Source organism: Capricornis sumatraensis, chromosome 10 (genome assembly GCF_032405125.1).
Source record: "Capricornis sumatraensis isolate serow.1 chromosome 10, serow.2, whole genome shotgun sequence".
Classification (NCBI taxonomy): domain Eukaryota; kingdom Metazoa; phylum Chordata; class Mammalia; order Artiodactyla; family Bovidae; genus Capricornis; species Capricornis sumatraensis.
This window is the reverse complement of record NC_091078.1, coordinates 57,872,557-57,886,176: the sequence shown is the minus strand read 5'-3', so window position 1 is coordinate 57,886,176 and position 13,620 is coordinate 57,872,557. Positions and strand designations below refer to the sequence as shown.

Sequence of the window (13,620 nt, the reverse complement as noted above, 5' to 3'; positions counted from 1 at the left end):
TCCCAGAGTGTTCCCAGAAGAAACATAGCTCATCCACTTACCTTGCTCAAAATAGCCACTATGGAAAAATATCAAGATTAGTACAGAGCAAACTGTCAAAATTAGATTATTAGGCAAAGATCTAGGCCAGGGTTTCTCAGCCTCTCCAGTACGACATTTGGGCCCAGATTCTTTGTTATGGTGGACTGTTCTGTAGGGTGTTTAGCGGTACCCTGCCTCTACCCTCTAGATGCCCATAGAATCCCCCCCGCCACTGCAAAAATAAAAAATGTCTTTAGACATTGGCAAAGTGTCTCCTAGAAAGTAAAGTCAATACAACCACTGTTCTAGGCCTATTATTCTGAGACTTGAGGTAGCTGACAATTTCATTGTCAGTAAAGTGGCCTTTTCCTCATCACCTGGCTTCTGTATGTATGGTTTGTCAGCAGATCAGAGGTAAGATTGGGAGGGAGGAAAAGGCTGAGATACTGTGTCATGTGCTTTTACCTTTCATCATCCAAGGGAGAGGAATTAGAGAATTCTGTCTTGGAGTCAGGGCTGGTCAGAGCATTTAGGAAAGAACCTAACAAGAGGGATACTTTCTAGACAACCCTCATACCTACCTAGTTTCATGCATTAGAAATCCTAAAATAAGATATTAGATATTAACCATGGTGACAGAGAGTGTTGGAAAATGATTCCCCCTTTCCTTTGTTCTGATGTATAGAAGTCTGATGCTACGAGTGTGCTCTCAGAATGTAGCACCATTGGTCCACAGGATCCCTTTATGCGGCTACTTGAAATGGTTCCCAAAAAGGAACCAGAGAGGTGTTTGCCCAAAGGTAAGTGGCAATATTCCTACATTCAGTTCATGGAACATTTGGATGGTTTTCTGTTATTCTTTGAAGCTCTATAGTTTGATAGATCATTTCTTTCTAATTTTACTGGAGACAAAAGTGAAGAGAGTCTCCCCTGGATTCTGGAGACCATTTCAGGAAATTCTTGATTCAGGTGAAGTTAATTCATACAGCCCAACTTCTAGAGTAGAAACTTGGGAAAACTTTTCTAGAAACCCCACTGAGCCAGTATTCCTACCACTTGGTAGAGTTCCCAATACATTAATTGTCAGGATATCCTTGAGGTCATAGATCAAGAGAACTTGACCATAAATCTGGGGTTGGCTAGAGCCCTGGCCAGGCCTTCAACTCATCTCTCAAGATTTTTCTCTGGGAGAAGTCATCCAAGATGGTGGTGTAGGAAGACCCTGAGCTCACCCCCACCCATGGAAATACCAATATACACTTACTTGTAGAGCAATTTCCCCTGAAAAAGACTCAAGGACTTACAGAACAGCTACCACATATAGATAGAACATATAGATCAGGTAGGAAAGATGGAGACATGGTATCCATGGGAACTGCACCCTCAACTTAGTGACCTACAGTAAGAAGGGATATTGTTGCAGGGCCAGAGCACAGACCCACCCACCTTGGGATCAGCAAGAAAACAGCAGTTTAAAGGCCATCTAGACTATACCAGAAAGAGATCCACGTACCAACCCTAGAGTGTTACTCAGGTCTTCACTGGTGGCTCAGACAGTAAAGAATCTGCCTGCAAAGCAGGAGACCCAGGTTTGATCCCTGGGTCAGGAAGATCCCCTAGAGGAGGAAATGGCAACCTACTCCCATTTTCTTGTCTGGGAAATCTCATGAACAGAGGAAGGAAATCCGTGTTTTAATCCTAGAGCTTCTGCCAAATGCACAGAGAAGTGCTGGATCCCTTTGTGGGGTCAGAGGCAGCAGAGAGCGCCTTGGTTTGCCTCATCCCCAGAACTCTCCCCAGCCCTCATTCACTCCAGCTCTAGCTACCCCACCAAGGTAGCCTTGGACTTAGCACTCCCCAAGGCCTGACTCCAGCCCAAGCCCACTCTAACCTTAGCTGCTCTGCCTAGGTGGCCTCAGATACCTAAGTGCTCCCCAGGAGTTGCCCCTGGCAAACTTCAGCCCCTGTAACCCCGCTGAAGATACCAGATGCAAGCTGTCTACACGGGACACTCCACACAAGTCCATTCCTTGAATACCAAGATAGGTAGCCATTTCACCTAGTTCATAGAAACAAAAACTAGAATTCAAACAAAATAAGCATATGGAGGACTATATTCCAAATGAAAGAACAAAACCCTAAAGAAAAACAAAACCCAGGAAAAATCCTAATGAAACAGAGTTAAGTAATTTACCTGGTAAAGAATTCAAAGAGGTGATCATAAGAGTTTTCACCAAACTAGGAAAGAAAATGGAGAACTTCATTTTAGTAAGAATTTCAACAAAGACTTAGAAAATGTGGGCAAGAATTCAATAACATGATAATAATACAGTCCACATTATAATTAAAATGTCAAAAATTTGAATATATTGTGCCAGTCCTTCTGCTTTGTGAAGTTTCTGCTGAAAAAAATCATCTAATAGACTTATGAAGTTTCTCTTGTATGTAACTAGTTCTTCCCTTACTGCTTTTAAGATTCTCTATCTTTAGTTATTTTTATGATTTTTTTTTGGCCATGCCTTGCAGCAAGTGGGATCTTATTTCCCTGACCAGGGATCAAACTCATGCCCCCTTCATTGATTACATGGAGTCTTAACCACTGGACCACTGGAGAATTTTTGACATTTTAATTGTAATGTGTCTTGGCATGGATCTCTTTGGGTTCATCTTGTTTGAAAATCACTGTGCTCCCATCTCTAGACTTTGGTGTCTGTGTCCTTCCCCAGGTTAGGGAAGTTTTTAGTCATTATTTCTTCAAATAAGTTTTTTGTCCCTTTTCTCTCTTTTCTCCTTCTGAGGCCCCTATATTGCTAATGCTAGTATACTTGATGTTGTCTCAGGGATCCCTTAAGCTCTTCACATTTAAAAAAATTCTTTTTGCTATCCTGACTGGGTAATTTCCACTACCCTGTCTTCCAGATCACTAATTTCATTCTTCTGCATCCTCTAAATGGTTTCATCTCAGTTATTGTATTCTTCATCTCAGTGTTGTATTTCTTTTCATCTCAGTTATTGTTTTCTTCAGTTCTTATTGGTTCTTTTTAATACTTTCTATAGTTCTCTATCTTTGTTGAAGTTCTCACTGAGTCTGAATTGGCATATGATGACCCCTATTCTGCTCTGTTGACCAAATCTTGTCTCGTGGCTGAACCCAGATTCAAAGTGTTGGAAAAAGACTCCAACTCTTTAATTGGAGGATTTGCAGAGTTACATGGTGTGTACAAGGAGGGTGAAGAGTTGAGCTATTAATGCACGTGTATTATAGACACTCGTGACAGTGATTCTCTGCTTCCTTGTAGGCCTGAATTGCTGCTCTCTATGCTGTACTGTGGACAAGAGAAAGTCCTCCTGGATCACTTGGTGGAGCCTGCGAAAAACCTGCTACCAAATAGTGAAACACAGCTGGTTTGAGAGCTTTATTATCTTTGTGATTCTGCTGAGCAGTGGGGCACTGGTAAATGGTCATGGTCTTGTGGGGACATTGGGGGGCAAGGCAGCTGGGTGGCTTCATTCCGACTTGGCCCTTCAAGGAGCTGTGAGTGTGGGGAAGCTAGGAAGAAGTGGGATTTCTGTTGGTATATCCCCTTAGGGGACAGGATTTTGCCAGCATGTTCTGAAGAAATGCTACATCTGGGAAATCCCTAGCCGAAGATGCTTTACCTGTGGGAAGCATGACCCACGTCAGCGCTTTATTTTTATGTGTTTATTTATTTATTTGTTTTTTGGCCATGCCACACAGCATGTGAGAACTTAGTTTTCTGAACAGGAATGAAACTTGTGCCCCGTGCCACTGAAGCGCAGAATCTTAACCACTGGACCACCAGGGAAGTCCCCAGATTGGAACTTTAAAGTGGCTATTGGAGTCTTGACCATAACTCCAAGCCTGTCCGTCATTCCTGGAGGATTTCTAGACATTTTCAGCGTATCCTACATGTTTCCTCCTCTAGATGGCAATGCTCCTGTTCTATTTTTTTCCTGGTGGCCCTCATGTTGCTTTCTAAAAGATGAAACGTTTAGGAGGAGAAGTCTACAGGGGCTAGAACAGGATATAAGTTGCCTTGGTATTTTTCACCACTCATGATCCTTTGAGAGGAGGGAAAAGAGATACTGTTTTATGTGTATGACAGATCCTTCCAAATTGAGGTATGTTGTGAGTTCTGATGAGCTTTGGAAATAACTGAATCAATCACCCTCCCTAGCCATATGGTCATGAACTCCTTTCTGCTCTCTCTCCTCACCTTGTTGTCCTTCTTTCCTCCTCTGCACACATACCCTCACCTTGAGCAACAGTATTTTCTTTCTTATCACCTACATGTTTCTCTCTCTCCCTCCCATTATGTCTTGTATTTCCTCTTAATATGGCCATAATGTAAAACTAAATTCTCTTAGTATTTGTCATCCCAAGTGAATGGAGTACTGAGTTCCCCTTATTGATTTAGAGTCACAGAACATTTCACAATAAATTGCTAGGAGGGACAAGGGCACCCCTACTTTCCTGGTTAGTGCTTTATACCTGTGTAATCTCCAGATGAGAGGAGATGAGCATGCATTGGGGTCCACCAGAGCCTGTGATCAACAGACAGCCCATTTACCTGCTTTGCCCTTCTTCAAACTCTTTGCAACCCTGTGGACTATGGCCTGCCCAGCTCCTCTCTCCATGGGATTTCCCACACAAGAATGCTGGAGCGGGTTGCCATTTCCTTCTCCAGAAGGTTCTTCTTTCCAACCCAGGGTTCAAACCCATGTCTCCTGCATTGGCAGGTGTATTCTTTACCATTGAGCCACCAGGAAAGCCCATTTACCTCCTTACTGCTATGTACATTATTCCTGAAACAAAAAAGCAAATTTCTCTAAGACAATCCCAGAGAATTGCCTTGATTAATTTTTTTTTATCACTCATCCTGTAGGCTTCCCTGTAATCTTCTGGTGATTAGATTTCATTAGCTATCTACACTTCCAAGTGACAAGGTTCTTGCACTTATTCCACAAATAGTCACCATTATCTGTCATGCCCTGTGCTATTTAGTGGAAAAGCAATGTTGTTGTCACAAGGTCACACAGACACCTGTGTGAGAAAACTTACAATCAGGGAAGCAGCAGAGGGCACACAGATCTCCTAGTTCTCATCGGCCTTCAGACGAGGCAAGGGTAGGCTGGGCAGAGTGAGACTGAACACACAACGCAGAGGCTTCCAGGAGAGACGCAGGCCCTGTTTCACTGCCTGTATTTATAGAGACATGGAGACAGGAAACATCTAGTCCCCCACCACCATATGTGGTATATGGACCAGCAGCCTCGTATCACCTGGAAGCTCATTAAGAATTCAGAGTCTTGGGCCCACCCCAGACCTGCTGAATCAGATGCTAGGTGGTTTAAGGCTCATTAGAGTTTGTGAAGCTCTGATTTGGGTAGCTACATAGAAATGGGAGCATCCTGGATTAGGCCTAGTTATATTACGGGAGCTTCCAATGCTCAGTTCTGATATCAGCCTGCTCTTCCTTTGAGCAAACTCAGACCTGCTGAGCCAGCTTGTTGCTAAGCTTCCAAAATGAAATGGGAAATGAGCTTTCAACACCATTCAGATTTGTCTCTCCTAAAGAGGCAGTCAGCAGAAACAAGACCAGGAGCTGACTGTGGCTCAGATCATGAACTGCTGATTGCCAAATTCAGACTTAAATTGAAGAAAGTAGGGAAAACCACTAGACCATTCATGCATGACCTAAATCATATCCTTACATTTATACAGTGGAAGTGACAAATAGATTCAAGAGATTAGATCCAATAGACAGAGTGCCTGAAGAACTATGAATGGAGGTTCATGACATTGTACGGAAGGCAGTGAGCAAGACCATCCCCAAGAAAAAGAAATGTAAAAGGGCAAAATGGTTATCTGAGGAGGGCTTACACATAGCTGAGGAAAGAAGAGAAGTGAAAAGCAAAGGAGAAGAGGAAAGATATGCCCATTTGAATGCAGCGATCCAAAGAATAGCAAGGAGAGATAAGGAAGCCTTCCTCAGTGATCAATGTAAAGAAATAGTGGAAAACAATAGAATGGGAAGACTAGAGATAGAAAACTAGAGATCTCTTCAAGAAAATTAGGGATACCAAAGGGACATTTTATGCAAAGATGGACACAGTAAAGGACAAAAATGGTATGGACCTAACAGAAGCAGAAGATATTAAGAGGTGGCAAGAATACACAGAAGAACTATACAAAAAAGATGTTCATGACACAGATAACCACGATGGTGTGAGCACTCATGTAGAGCCAGACATACTGGAATGTGAAGTCAGGTGGGCCTTAGAAAGCATCAGTACGAACAAAACTAATGGAGGTGATGGAATTCCAGTTGAGCTATTTCAAATCCTGAAAGATGATACTGTTCAAGTTCTCCGCCCAATATGCCAGCAAATTTGGAAAACTCAGCAGTGGCCACAGGACTGGAAAAGGTCAGTTTTCATTCCAATCCCAGGGAAAGGCAATGCCAAAGAATGTTCACGCTACTGCGCAATTGCACTCATCTCACATGCTAGCAAAGTAATGCTCAAAATTCTCCAAGCCAGGCTTCACCAGTTTGTAAACTGTGAACTTCCTGATGTTCAAGCTGGATTTTAGAAAAGGGAGAGGAACCAGAGATCAAATTGCCAACATCCATTGGATCATCAAAAAAGCAAGAGAATACCAGAAAAACATCAACTTCTGATTTATTAACTATGCCAAAGCCTTTGACTGTGTAGATTACAACAAACTGTGGACAATACATAAAGAGATGGGGATACCAGACCACTTGACCTGCCTCCTGAGCAATCTGTATGCAGGTCAAGAAGCACCAGTTAGAACTGGATGTGGAACAACAGACTGGTTACAAATAAGAAAAGGAGCACGTCAAGGCTGTATATTGTCACCCTGCTTATTTAACTTATATGCAGAGTACATCATGAGAAATGCCGGGCTGGATAAAGCAAAAGCTGGAATCAAGATTGCTGGAAGAAATATCAGATATGCAGATGACACCACCCTGATGGCAGAAAGTGAAGAAGAACTAAAGAGCCTCTTGATGAAAGTGAAAGAGGAGAGTGAAAAAGCTGGCTTAAACTCAACCTTCAAGAAATGAAGATCATGGCATCTAGTCCCATCACTTCATGGCAAATAGATGGTGAAACAGTGGAAACAGTGAGAGACTTTATTTGGGGGGGCTCCAAAATCACTGCAGATGGTGACTTCAGTCATGAAATTAAAAGATGCTTACTCCTTGGAATAAAAGCTATGACCAACCCAGAGAGCATATTAAAAAGCAGGGACATTACTTTGTCAACAAAAGTCTGTCTAGCCGAAGCTGTGGTTTTTCCAGTAGTCACATATGGATGTGAGAGTTGGACTATGAAGAAAGTCGAGTGCCGAAGATTTGATGCTTTTGAACTGTGGTGTTAGAGAAGACCTTTGAGAGTCCCTTGGACTGTAATGAGATCAAACCAGTCAATCCTAAAGGAAATCAGTCCTGAATATTCATTGGAAGGACTGATGCTGAAGCTGAAATTTCAATATTTTGCCCATCTGATGCGAAGAGTGAACTCATTGGAAAAGACCCTGATGCTGGGAAAGATTGAAGGCGGGAGGAGAAGGAGATGACAGAGGATGAGATGGTTGGATGGTATCACCGACTTGATGAACATGAGTTTGGGCAAGCTCTGGGACTTGGCAATGGACAAGGAGGCCTGGTGTGCTGCAGTCCCAAAGAGTGACTGGTGTACTGGTGTCACAAAGAGTCAGACAGGGCTGAGCGACTGAACTGAAAGAGGCAAACGGACAACCCCTGACCTTCAAGAGACTGGGGGCTTGTAGGCAAGACAGATGGAGTCCAGACAGCTATAACTAGGGCCATAGTGGTACACTCAAGAGAAACAACATATCATGTAGGATGGCACCTAACCCATTCCTGTGGAAGAAGGACAGTTTCCTACAGAAGGTATCAGCTAAGCTGATATCTTAAAGGCTGACCAGGAGCCAGTGGGGGAGAGGAGGAGATGAAGGGTCTTCTTCAGTCAAAAGCCCACTTGGGGGTTGAAAGTAAGACTGTTTTATTCTCTATTCTTTTTCTCTAGGGTTGTGGGACTGTGAGATTACCTTGGTTCCTAACAGCATTGCCGATTTCTTTCTTGCCTTCCCAATGACTTGGCAGGGTTAGTGCCTCTTCTCTCCTTCCTTTCATCCTCAGTAACACTGTAAAGGCCAAAAGGACAGCTTACAGCCTAGCAATACAGACCCTGAAGAATCACACACACACATATTTTGGGTTAAGGAGATGTTTGGATGTAGTGTGAAAAAGGGTCTCTCCAAAAGCTTAGATGTCTAATTTTCATTGTCACACTTAATGAATGTTTGGGCCTTCCCAGGTAGTGCTAGTGGTAAAGAACTTGCCTGCCAATGCAGGTAGACATAAGAGACTCGGGTTCGATCCCTGGGTTGGCAAGATCCCCTGGAGAAGGAAATGGCAACGCACTCCAGTAGTATTGCCTGGGGAATGCCATGGACAGAGGAGCCAGGTGGGATACGGTCCACAGAACCTAACGTTAGGGTTAGGATACGGTTAGGGTTAGGCACAGAGTTGGACATGACTGAAGCGACTTAGCAACGTTCGAAGTAATTTACATTGGGAACTCTAGCCCAGCGCTTCCCAAATTTTTGCACATCATGGTTCACATACGAAAATGATCACATCTGTAGGGAACACTGGGATAAGTGGATAATGCTGTTTGTGGTGGGGGGTGGTGAGCCTCAGGGTTGGAAGGATCCAGAGTATGGACTAAGGTTTTCAGACTTGCTGTTGTAAGCAATGAACAGCCACTGAATAGAGCCACCCAGGTAAGTAGGAGGATGAAAGAAATGGTGAATGCCACTGGGAGGTTCTGGGAAAGTTGGCAAGATATTGTTGGCAAGAGTTGAAAGGATTAGGAGGACCAGGAGACAGTATGATGATCCATTAGGAAGATTTTTTTTTTTTTAATATTCCAAAGGCCATTGATGAGACTCTGGGAAACTATAGTGGCAACAGAAATCTAGAAAGAGGATTTTCCTTCTTTTGTTTTACTTACTCAAGGAATTGTTTCTACTGGAAAAGTTCAGCCTTAAGCAAAATCTCATCACCAAGAGAGATCCTAGTTTATTCAAATAAGGAAGAACAATAAAAAATAAAGTCAGCAGAGAGTTCAACCTGACCTATGGCTGTGCTTTATCATTTCAGGTATTTGAAGATATTAACCTTGATAAACAACCCAAAATCCAAGAATTACTTAAATGTACTGACACTATTTTCACATACATTTTTATCTTGGAGATGGGTCTGAAATGGGTGGCCTTTGGATTTGGGAAGTATTTCACAAGTGTCTGGTGCTGGCTCGATTTCGTCATTGTGATTGTAAGTTTACCGTCTCTGTGTTGTGCGCAGGTGGGATTGAGGGGGGCTGGGTTGGGGTGGAGGAGGGGATCACATGGGAGCTGCTTTTCCCGTGTGCCTCATACGAGTGCCTCTCCAGAATATTTTTCTTCACATTTATCTATCAGCAGTCCAGCCTTTCCTTGGTCCCATTCCTCATATGCTGCATTTCATATGCTCACCGTCTCAACACTTTCCATGATGGTACTCATTCACTTCTCTCCATAAGCACCGCTTATGTCTGATGTACATCTAGAATAACTTTGCACATTCTCTACTTTTCCTTCTCCTTCCAACTTTTAATTTCTTTTCAAGACTTCTCAAAGCAGGTTAGCAGCCAGCAGATTAGGCTGGTCTCCCATCTTGATCGTCAAGCAACAAGGATTATTCACATACATTTTTTTTTTCCATTTAATCTGAACAACAGTGTTCCAAGTTAGGCAGACCTATGTATTGCCTACCACATTACAGACAAGGAAACCTGAAGCTCAGAGGCTTAGCAGCTTGTTTCAGATGAGACTGGAATTCACACCTTGGTCTGTAGGATGCCAAGGCCAATAGCAATAAGAGTAGGTAACATTTTTCGACTGCTTTCTCGGTACCAGGTACTCTGCCGTATGCCTCTTATGCATTCTCTCTTTTAGTTATCACAGCGTTTCCATGTTTCAGTTATTATTTTTCCCAGATAAATAGGAGTAAACTAAGTCATAGAAACATGTTCAAGGTTGCCCAGCTAGAAGATGGAAGTGAAGTCACTTAGTCGTGTCCAACTCTTTGCAACCCCATGGACGGTAGCCTACCAGGCTCCTCCATCCATGGGATTTTCCAGGCAAGAGTACTGGAGTGGGTTGCCATTTCCTTCTCCAGAGGATCTTCCCAACCCAAGGATCGAACCTGGGTCTCCTGCACTGTAGTCAGATGCTTTACCATCTGAGCCACCTGGGAAGTCTTTTGAGCCACCTGGGAAGAAGAAGGAGGTGAGACTCAAATCTAGTAAGCCTCCCTGCAAAGTCCTTGATTTTAACATCTATAGCCTTCTATAATGACCTAATTAGTTAGACTTTGTCCCTGCTGTTTAAGAAAGTAGATATGACAAATGCATAGTACAAACTGTGTGCTCAGCACACCACACTGAAGAGCCAGCGCTTTGTTGGCGGGTACAAATAGGCTGTGTGGGTCAAGCATTTCAGAAAGTCACCGGTGCCATCGGAGCTCCAACACAGGTATTCCCAGGAACGTCACATGGTTCCCTGTCAGGTTCCAGAGTGCTAGTCACTGTGCATCCGTTATCTTATTGACTGTAGTGAAGGACGCCTGAGACAATGGACAGACTTTTGGTGTCTCTCATCTAGGACCTGTGGTTTACTGGCCTAAACTTAGGAGACCGATTCTTATTTTATTTTTGATTGGAGGATAATTACTTTAAAATTTTGTGTTGGTTTCTGCCATACAACACAGTGAATCTGTCATAACTATATAACTATATAACTATATATATATATCCCCTTCCTCTTAAGCCTTCCTCCATCCCCTTTCCCTGCCACCCTGTCCCCTTAGGTCTTCAGAGAGCACCAGGCTGGGCTCCCTGTGTTACGCAGCAGCTCCCCACTCACCATCTGCTTCACACATGGCAGTGTGTATATGTCAGTGCCACTCTCTCAATCTGTCCCATCCTCTCCCTCCCCTCCTGTGTCCACAAGTCTGTGTAGGACACTGATTTTAAAGCTGTTTCTTTACTCTCTTTCTGTGAAAACTCAAGCAGAGTGCTTTAAGTTTTGACATCAATTTCCAAATGGATATAAATGAGAGTGTAGACTCTAAATTGCCCAAATTTGCCCAGATACAAAATGGAAAACATACAGCTAACAATAACTATTTAAAATATCAAAACAGTAGTCGAGTGCCACACTTTCAAAAAGGACACCAGGTCCAGGTGGTTCTGAAAACAAGTTTTACCAACCTTCCAAGGAGCAGTGCTATAGACCATATGTTTGTGTCCCTCTACCCCACCCCTGAAATTTGTATTGAAACCTGATCTCCAGTGTGTTGGAGATAGGGCCTTTGGGAGGCAACTAGGACATAAGAGCATTGATTCCAGAGCCCTCACAAATAGGATTAGTGATCTTATAAAAGAGACCCCACAGTTTCCTCACTCCTTCTGTGAAGACAGGGAGAAGATGACTGCCTATGAACCAGGAAATAGGTCCTCAACCAGACACTGACTCTGCCAGCGTCTTAATCTTGGAATTTCCAGCCTTCAGACTGTAAGAAATTTCTGTTGTTTATATATCCAGGCTATGGTATGGTATTCTGATATAGCAGCCTGAACTAAGACAAGCAGTGCATCCCAACTTTACTCAGATTAAGACAAGGAACAGAAAAGGAAGGGAGGCATGCAAACTTATTCAATGAGACAAACATAACCTTGATAACAATCTGAATGGAACAAGAATGAGCAGAGCAAGAGAAGATATAATCTTTTAACTATGTAGCTTTATGAATCCCAGAGAAAGTACCAAGTGTGGTCCACTATTACTGTTACCAGCCTTAGCACTATGCAGACCCAGTTCCATCTGAAACAAGATGCTGCTCCACTGAGCTTCAGAGTTCATGTCTGTAACGTGGTTGAGATGTTATGTGGTAGTGACGTTATGTGTGTGTGTGCTAAGTCAGTTTAGTCGTGTCTGACTCTTTGAGACCCTATGGACTGGAACCTACCAGGCTCCTCTGTCCAGGAGTTTCTCCAGGCAAGAATAGTGGAGTGCATTGCCATGTTCTCCTCCAGGGGATCTTCCCGACAGGGATTGGACCCATGTCTCTTAAGTCCCCTGCATTGTCAGACAGGTTCTTTACCACTAGGACCATATGGGACGCCCAGCAGTGATGTACACCACTGCATAATTCAGAACATTATTGTATGAATTAAATGAGTTATGTGAATAATATTTTTATGTTGCTTGTTACTCAAGATTAAATAAAATGATCTTTATAATTTTGGAATAGGAAAGTGCAAACACAACCACAAATATATATCAAAATATAAGACTTTCTTTTTTTTGTTCAACAACACCATGATTATAAAAGACAGGCTAGACCCTCGAGACAGTATATACCACATATAAAACAGAGAGTTGAGGTTACCGGGTGGCTCAGGGGTAAGGAAGCCACCTGCAGTGCAGGAGACGCAGGAGACACAGGTTTGGTCCCTGGGTCGGCACAGGTTTTGTGTCTGGAGGCAGGGCTGGTAACCTACTCCAGTATTCTTGCCTGGAGAATACCATGGACAGAGGAACCTGGTGGGCTACCGTCCATAGGGTCTCAAAGAGTCAGACCCGACTGAAGTAACTGAGCTCACATGCATGCATAACAGATAGTTATGATCCACTGTAAATAAATACCCCCAACAGATCAACAAGAAAAAGACAACCCAGTGTAAGAACAGGAGAAGGATGCAAACAGGCAATTCACAGAAGGATCTTGAGTTGCTAATAAATGTATGAAGAAATACACACTAGTTATATCACCAGTTAGCACAGACATACATATTAAAATGAGACTTCTTTTTACTTATCAGACAGACAAAAATTTTTAAGTTGGATATCTAACATGAGAAGGATTTAGGAAAATGGAATTTCTAATCACTGCTAACTGCTATACAAGACATTTGGGGAAACTTTTGCACCATTAAGTTAAAATTACAAATGAACCCAATTTACAAATCCAGAAATACCACTTCTAGTTATACATTTAAGGAAACTCTTGTGTATGTCCCCAGGAAAAATGCATGTCTGTCTAGTTTGCTATTGTTCATAGCAGCAAAGAAATGGAAACAACTTAGGTATTCACCAAGGGGAAATGAATTCATAAAATATAAATATATGCTGTAATATTCCATAACAGTCAAAAGGAGAAAACCATAAGAATGTATATAACATGATAGGAATCTCAAAACCACAGTACAGGGAGATTAATGCAAATTAGGTAGGAATAAAATAAAACTAGGGAAAACTTCTACGGAAGAATGCCGTAGAGTAGAGAAGAACGGGGATATGTTCTTGTCAGCGCTTCTCATGGATGTTTCAGGTAGGGGTGAGGTTCCAGGTGAAAAGGTATACAATGTCCCTCCAGGAATATCCTCTCCATTTACGCTGCCAGTCACTTAGTA

At 42.7% G+C, this 13,620-nt stretch overlaps 1 protein-coding gene across 1 annotated transcript in view; it reads left to right on the top strand.

Annotated features, from left to right (window-relative positions):
* Window positions 1-13,620, top strand: part of SCN11A (sodium voltage-gated channel alpha subunit 11) — a 77,723-nt gene that overhangs the window by 38,723 nt on the left and 25,380 nt on the right. The window contains exons 17-19 of the mRNA XM_068981943.1: window positions 707-821; window positions 3,321-3,475; window positions 9,264-9,437. Of these exons, the coding sequence (XP_068838044.1) occupies window positions 707-821; window positions 3,321-3,475; window positions 9,264-9,437 (444 nt within the window). The remainder of the gene's footprint in view (window positions 1-706; window positions 822-3,320; window positions 3,476-9,263; window positions 9,438-13,620) is intronic.